General features: G+C 46.0%; 1 protein-coding gene across 4 annotated transcripts; it reads right to left on the reverse strand.

The window, feature by feature from the left end:
• Window positions 1-823: 823 nt before the first annotated feature.
• Window positions 824-8,038, reverse strand: LOC122385800 (transcription factor BTF3 homolog 4-like). Of its 4 annotated transcripts, none has more exons than XM_043374334.1 (5): window positions 7,770-7,909; window positions 5,091-5,266; window positions 1,881-2,082; window positions 1,247-1,494; window positions 824-1,211 (listed from the first exon to the last, which is right to left on the reverse strand). In XM_043374334.1, exons 2-4 carry the CDS (start codon window positions 5,256-5,258, stop codon window positions 1,283-1,285), a joined length of 582 nt encoding a protein of 193 aa, XP_043230269.1. In that variant the 5' UTR covers window positions 5,259-5,266; window positions 7,770-7,909; the 3' UTR covers window positions 824-1,211; window positions 1,247-1,282. The 4 variants fall into 4 exon arrangements, with proteins under 4 accessions (XP_043230269.1, XP_043230268.1, XP_043230267.1 ...); XM_043374333.1 differs by having other exon boundaries at window positions 824-1,216; XM_043374332.1 differs by having other exon boundaries at window positions 824-1,494; window positions 7,766-8,038.
• Window positions 8,039-8,236: the final 198 nt, after the last annotated feature.

Raw genomic sequence — 8,236 nt, forward strand, 5'->3', positions numbered from 1 at the left:
TCACGACTGGCAAATGGCACTGACCCAGTTTCGTGACACCCGAGGACTAAACGGGCCACGATCGACTCGTGAGAAAATTTGTTGATGTGGCGTGGCAGTCATGTCAGATTTGAGTTATACTGCACCACCTTCCGTTAATTCGTCTGATCCGTTTGACACGCACACCACGACCGATGTGGCATTGTTCGTCCAGACAGCAGGCGAAGCCCTCGCGCTACCGCCCTCCCACGGCCTCTAACTGAAGCTTTGGTGTATAAACCAACCCACAGACGGCTCTGTAGACGTCAAGGTCAATTGGGTCGCCCCCTAGTGTTTCTCATGGACGCTACTGCGCACGCTATTGTGACTCAAATACTGATGCGCCATCAGGAACGCAAATGCCAAACGACCCATTCCACCTTATACCTACATTGCAACGCAATATTAGCGTTTTGAGGTTTTGACCACAAATCCCGTCGGCGGAACACGAGTGATGAATCCGCATATTAGCGTTTTGAGGTTTTGACCACAAATCCCGTCGGCGGAACACGAGTGATGAATCCGCGTGTTTCTGGTATGCTGGTCGGGACAAAGTTCGCACTGTATCGACCAAGGACTCGTGACTCCTCACAACGGAGCTGTGCTTTATCTCGCCTGGATGACTAGACAATCAGCACAAGATTGATGTCACCTAACGACAGACTGCTCTCCAGCGATCGGCAAATATGTTAGGAACCGGAACCGTAGGAACGGTCTCTGCACTCGCAGACCACTTCAACTTAACCGGTCCAAGTAGTAAACAATATCCGATCGAATTCGGCACCTTCTCACCAAAGCTGTCATATAAACGCGTCAGCTTGTATTATGCCCGTTCGGTGGTTTCCCCGCGTGCCGAAGACCAGCCGCGGCGCACGGCGTAAACGAGACCAGCTCGGGAATCGGCGATGATATTTATTCGGTCGACCCATGACAAACTGTACAAAATGTTTGTTTGGACTGTAAAGATTCCACTGCATCCCTGGCGGGACATCATAAAAAAGAACAGCGCAGGGGTACGACCGTCGGCAATGAACCTCTTCTCAAAGCGGCTGGCCGGCCGGCCGGCCGGCGGTCGGGCAGCACGACTCGGGCGGCGGCGGGGGCGGCCGTTCGCGCGGGCCGCCGCGCCGCGCACCACACGCGGTTAGTCTTCGGCACGCACACAGTAGTCTCTCTCGGCACGGCACGGCACGGCACGGCACGGCACGGCACGGCACGGCACGGCACGCGGAGTTTATTTACAGCCGTCGCGGCGGTCGGCGCACTAGTCGTCCTTCTTGCTGTCGGCGGCGGGGGTGGCGTCTGACGCGGCGGCGGCCGGCGCGTCGGCCGCCTGGTCGCCGGCGGGGGTCGGGGCGGCGGGCTCGTCGGCGGCCGGCGCCGTCGGACCCTCGGCTTTGCTCGCCTCGTCGAAGTTCTCCACAAGGTCGGGCACCTCCTCGTCATCGTCGCCGGCGCCCTCGCCGCCAGCGCCACCTGCCGAGAATGGGCAGAGTTAGACACTCGCAACTCACGAACTATTCACAAGTATCACCAATTCGCTAGGTGCAGAGTAAACAACCCACATGTCTGCAAACAGTGAATGTGGTTAATGGGTTCCTTCCTTGTACGGAACAATGTTTCGAATCATTCCAATCGCAACCAATGAAAGCTATTTCAGTAAAGATGACGCAGGAGGTAATCCCGCGCGTGAGCACACGATGAACAGTAGACCACAAACTGTACGAAACATGGATCATTCAAAATAAGCAAGCGGCACATTTATGCCTACTAATGCTTAGTTACCCATTTTACAAGCCCCCCACCCCCCTTAAAAAACGCGACCTTTCGCCGGAAGCGGACCATTTCTAACGATCACTCACCGGTCGCCTGAACGGAGGATGCCAACCGCTTCAGGTGGGTAATGCTCTCGGAGCCGAGCTGGTTCAGGATCGTCGGCAGCATGTCCGTGATCTGCTTGTGCTCGGCGTGACCCGAGATGGCGAACGTGTTGGACTGCAGCGACGCCTGCACCTTCGGGTTGTTGAAGTGGATCACCGAGCTGTCGTCCTTGATCATGTTCACCTGAAGGACATAATTACATATTTAACGCATGCTTAATTCGGCCAGGCTGCCGGTACTCGACGGAAATAATGGTACCGTAAAGTGGGGCTATTTGAAACGGATTTTACAGTTTTTAGCCTCTCTCTTTAAGGCGGTTCATATTTCGTATAGCATGTAAATTGCAAAAATGTAGTTCCCTGTGAGCTCTTTCATATAGGTGCATTTTGCTTCAGCTAATGATAATAATTAAGGATATTTTGTTAGTTAACCCGCGCCCTGCTGGGGGGGGGGTGTTTGAACACCCCCCCCTTGTGGTTTTTCGCGAATATCTCAAAAACGGCGGCGCGGAGCGCCGCCGTTTTTGGTACACCTTATCATACATCAATTCTACACATGTTGTGAAAATTTCAGACCAAGGTCATTCAAGGTCAGGTCACCAGGTCACTTGAAGTGACCTCACCTCATAAAAAGTTTCAATGTCTGTCATAGCTACACCGAGTGACCGATCGCTTTGAAACTTTCAGCGATTGCTAAGAGCAATAGCATGTACAAAATGTATATCTCAGAATTTTGATATCGATGACCTAAGGTCAGGTCAATTTTGCGACCTCCCCATTATAAGTCAATGGGAGAAAATTGAAATGCGCCTCTTTTGGACGAAAGACATTATAAACACTCCCAAACACCGAATTACAAGTGGTTTAGACACACTGACCATGAAAATGGGGTCCGTGACCCTTGTTTATGCCCTGAGGTCATCTTAGGTCACGAATGGTATCTAGCAGTTTTTCGCAAATAACTTTTGATAGAGGCATGCTAGAGCGATGAAAACGCCTTAGATGTGTTCAGCTCGACGATACGGATCGACTGATATGCAACATGACCCTTTCCGGTCAGGTCATGACCTTGACCTGAGGTCAAATTTTCAAGTTGACCTTTCAAGGTCAAATTATAGTTCATTCGATGCGTCTTGACGAGAGGAACACGATGCCGGTAAAAGTAAGCTCGTACAAGGCTTGGGTCAAAAGTTATTGCAGAATAACTGTTTCCGAAAAAATCGGCTATTTTTGCAGTTTTTGCCCCCTGCAGGCAAAACCGTTGACGTTAGGTCAAATCTGAGAGAATTACTCAGAAAGGGCGTTAATAGGGCTATCGAATGCGCTTTTCCGCGGCGCTGTAGCTCTATTGGTTCCCGAGTTATGCGTTGGCTTCTTGGAAATTTTCGACATTTTACCTGGAAATCGGCGAAATTTTGCCTTCAATGACCTCTGGTGACCTGACCTTTGACCTGAACAAAAAATTGACCGAAGTGATTTCGTCATTATTTTTGACGCTCTTTCGAACGCCGCTTTCCGCGTATCGCTACGTGGCCCAGGAGCCGAGTTACAAGGGGGGGGGGGGTGTTCAAACACCCCCCCCCCCCCAGCAGGGCGTGGAAATCCAGGACCCCCAGCCGGGCGCGGGTTAAAGCCTGTCTCAAATAGCCCCATAGGGTGGGGCTATTTGAGACAGTTTTAGTTACGAAGAAATTGAAGAAAATTGGTCACGCTAGAAATAATTTTTTAAACGCCATGCGATTGGAAATTAAATTTTGATCGTTCTGGCAAAAATTATTTTTGCAAAGACAGTTATATTTCCTTTGTATTCGATCTTTTCCTTTTTCGTAGGATGCTTCATTTCGGTAGGTTATAAAATTGCATCACTATATGCTAAGGCTATCATAATATGATGTGACCCTAAACTTTCAAAATGACAGGATGATCATTAAGGACCATTTCAAAGTCAACGACAGTAAAATTTTGAAAGAAAGTTTTCGTATATAACCCTGGTGGCGTGAAAATAGATATACTGAGAGTCGGTGGGGCTATTTGAGACAGGCTCGCTACCTTATGAAGCACACTGCAATGAATCAAACGAGCTAAAATCTTTCCCAAAACATTTAAGTGAATGGTCTGCATGATTCCTTGTTCAATTGCACATCTTCGTGCGAAGAAATAACAGAAAAATGTTAAGCGGTTTTGATTTTATGCCGATTTTCCTCGATCGCTGCACGCTGTATCAATTGGCCGGTTACCCTACCACATCAAGTACCTACTTGCATAGGCTCACCTAACAGGACGTTTTTGTGTTAAGTAATCTTCATTGGTGTTTCTGGTCAACCAAGGCAGACATGTGTTGATTGTCACTAAGTCAGTGACTGATGAAGCACATTTTAAGCACATATTCATCAGAATAACTAGTTTGGTCACCAGCTAAAGGGTCATTATGTTATACTACGAACATGTAAATATTGCTTGCTGCTAAAAGTACCCAACATGAACCCACTGCACGTTTATGACCACGACCGATTCAGCGGTGTTGCTCATGTCGAACGTTCGATGCACTTCAAGTAGATGGTGATAAGTCTTCTCGGGTGCAATGGCATCACCATTATCAGTAGTTATTAGGCATATCAGTTGAGGTTTGACCAGGTGGGCATCATCGGGATTCTGAGACAATGAGTTACGCAAGCGGCAGTAACGTTAACAATGCATAATATTTTCATGAAAAATGTGCTTAGCCTATAAGTAAAACGCTAGTAACGATAGATCCAGTAGCGAAGCTGTCAAAACTTCAACCATGTTAAGCTGCAGGTAGGGGTCCTTTTCGAGCAACTTAAATTGTGCGTTTTTCTGTATTTCGTATTCTATGTCAAATTTCTTTCAAAACTTTTCGAAATTTTCAAAAATGTTATTCAGGTCATTCACTGTTCAATTCCACATCAGCCTAAGCAAAAATGACGAAAAAATATCAAACGGTTTTCATTTTACAGCGGTTTTACTAAACCACTACCTTACTGTCTCAAATAGCCCCACTGTCTCAAATAGCCCCACTTTACGGTACGTCAGCACCGTACCAAATACACACGATACGCAAATTTACCGGCAAATGTGTCACCAAACAGAGTCATTTACGCTATGTACCATAACTAAAAACGCTCACAAACATATGCATCATTGATAAAATAATGACGGTCCCACTGCACTCACCTCCTCAATGCCGGGGATGTTGCTGACAGGCAGCTTCTTCAACGAGTTTTGCAACTTCCTGTCATCAGTGTTGGCAGTCTTGTGGACGACCTTGCGCTTCCTGCGTGGCACTCCCTTCCCACCGACACGCACCTGCTCCGACAGCTTGGCGAGCTTGTCACGGTTCATGATGCCAGCTGCCGGTGAGATAAACAGATGGTTTAGCATCACACCATTCAGTCAGTACGTGTGGTTGCATGTGGGCGAGGGAGAATACAGTGGGGGATAGGATTTCACATGCCATTAATTTATTGAGTAACGAGTCTATTATTTTTAAATAGCTTGGACAGATGAAAAGCTGGCTACAGTTAACTATTTGAGTGCATATTTAATTTTGCAAAGATAAGTATGTGATTAATATTATAATTAAATGAAAGTACTAAAACAGAAGCAGTGAAATGACTCAATGCATTAAACTGACTCAAGTGAAACCAAGCAACAGAAAGGCTTTGTTCCAGCAGCAGGTGGCAGGCAGAGCACCTGGTCCACACAATCATCTACTGCCCACCTGGCCCTGGTTAGCCCCCCCCCCCTCCTCCCCCACTCCCAGCCCTTCCGTTCCCCTCCCACACCTGGCTAAGCCCAAACAACTTCACTTGGCTACCATGAAGTGGCAGCCAGTTTATTGTTGTTTCAGTGGAATCTTCAATGGCACTGGTTCAGTGGAAATGCAGAACTAAATCCTGAGGAGATAAATTCACACCAGCACACACCATTTCAAGTAGAAGTCTGTGCCAGCCAACACTTAATAAGGACTAGTTTTAACTAGAAAAGTAGTATGTGCACTTTTTATGCCTAACAAAACTACAATAAAAAAACTGTTCCCTGGATAACTCTGTTGTGTCCTTTTCTTGGACAATGATACCTAATACCTATGCCTGCAAAGTAGGTAATTCACCATGGTACCATGTTAGGGCCCACAGAACACCAAATGAAATAAGCAGCACACTACACTAACAAGATCTTCTCATGCTTGCCATTGTTTAGTCTGGCCAAATTGAAATTTTAGTAGTCATAAGGACACACAGCAATTTAAATCCTCAAAAAGGCTCACACCTACACTTCACTCAGCATTTGACCCCAGTCAGGGATGGTCTTCGGTTGGTGGGAGCAGCTGCAGCCAACTGAATTCAGTTGAGCCATGCCCGTCTTCTAAGGGCATATTTAACTTTGGCATATAAATGCTCCTGTTACCCAGCATATTGTGATCAGATGGTAGGGGTCAGGGTCTACACAACAAACTCTGCTTTACATGGGGGTCTCGCTGTGTAAGTCCACCCATCCATTAAAACATTGCAGTTAGCAGCTATTTTTTAATGCACATAGATACTGAAATTTGTTTAATTCGAACAATGGTTCCCCGTCATCTGGCAAACGTTATACAACATGCAAGCTTACAAATATCGGTATTTGCACCACGTGGAAAGGATCGAATGAATAAACTCCGAGGTTGAGTGAAAACATTACGCTATTCGATTTTGTTACGAAAGTGACGTCATAATAATACTCGTGGCGGAGCAGTGCAGTGCCGAAGGCGATGCCTTAGGAGAGATTACAGGCAAGAGTAAATCAAATATTTTTAGGTTAAGTGGTTATGTATCTGGCTTCAGGCCGAAGGCCTGAAGCCTGATGCATGACCACTTAACCTAAAAATATTTGATTTACTCTTGCCTGCAATCTATTCCTGCAAGTAACTTTTTCCCTATCCCCAGTAGGCAAAAATCAGTAGGTTAGGTTAGGTTAGGTTAGGTTAGGTTAGGTTAGGTTAATTTATGATTTTTACCATTTTTTTCGTCTTTTGTTATTTTGACGTCACTTTCATTGATTATCGTATTTGATTCCCTCCCCACCCATAAACCCCGGTTCCCAACATTTCCCCGAAAATGGCAGCAAAAAGCTTCATATGGCAGCGCTGAAACGGCGGCGTTTTTCCCTCGTCGCATTCATTCGCGTCGTCGGTGCGTGCACGTGGGTATGTATCGTGTTATGAAGGGGTGTAACAGGTTGTTATTTTTGTGTTTTTTTATTTTTCCGCCGCACGTAAGCATGATATCTGGATTCAGAATGTCAAATAATGTAAGAATATGCAAAATTTATGCTTGAACAGTCAATCGGACCTTATGTAAATATTTACCCAAATATCTCTAATTACATTATGGACAAAAACAGGGCGCCTGGGGCAATTTGATCAAGGTTCGTGAAATTTACACGTGAAGTTTGGAATGTAGAAGGCCCAGAGGGGGAGCAGTTCCAAATAACATGTGACTAATATGCCCTGCGGCGCCCTGTTTTCACCGGCGTCCTACATTATTAGCAGACATGCGATGATGATGATGATGAATTGGGGTTTTTGGGCGCCCGGACTACAGTCGTCATCGGTGCCCATTAGCAGACATTCCCTAGGCCGTGACTCATGCTTGGCGATGGGTGTCGGCTGCATGGCATTAGAGTACTATTGCAAAAGCAAAGCGAGGCACACCTGCCGGCAACCGCCTCAACGTGGTTGGTGCGCCAGAAACGTCGACCCGACATCAAACGTTTAATAACGTTGAACAGTTCTTCAGCACGTAAGAAATAATAGCAAAAGACAATTCCATTCGTACTGCTTGATCAAATGGAATGCCTGCAAAGATCACCTACCTCTTTTTTCGCCGGGAAAGCACCCTAACCCTCACGGCGGCGCGGATGCACGGGAGGCGCGTTCAAAAGAGATGGTCAGTCCTTCAGTCACCAAATTTACCGAATATTTGATGAGTGATCCTGCTCTCAAATATTTTTCTCATATAGCATTTGAATGCCTTTTAAAGGCTTCTCTTTTCTGTTTATTCTACACAAAATATACTTTGATTATCTTGGCGTTTTGTTTGTTCTTTTCGTTGCTTTATCTCCTCCAGTACTCTGTACTCGTAGGAAAGCATTTCAGTCGGTATTCGCCCATCTCTATATTTGTTCTTTTCCAAAAAATATTTGTTCTTATTCTGACGTCATTAAACTACTAATAGTAAAGAACTGGCAGTTTTACCTTTTACTTTTCGACTCCTTACATTAACTTCGTGGTTTTTAGCGTGAATTTTCAAAAAAACTTAAGTTTCATTTATATCAGTTTC

The sequence above is a fragment of the Amphibalanus amphitrite genome, unplaced genomic scaffold (genome assembly GCF_019059575.1).
Source record: "Amphibalanus amphitrite isolate SeventyFive unplaced genomic scaffold, NRLGWU_Aamphi_draft 000232F_arrow, whole genome shotgun sequence".
Lineage (NCBI taxonomy): Eukaryota > Metazoa > Arthropoda > Thecostraca > Balanomorpha > Balanidae > Amphibalanus > Amphibalanus amphitrite.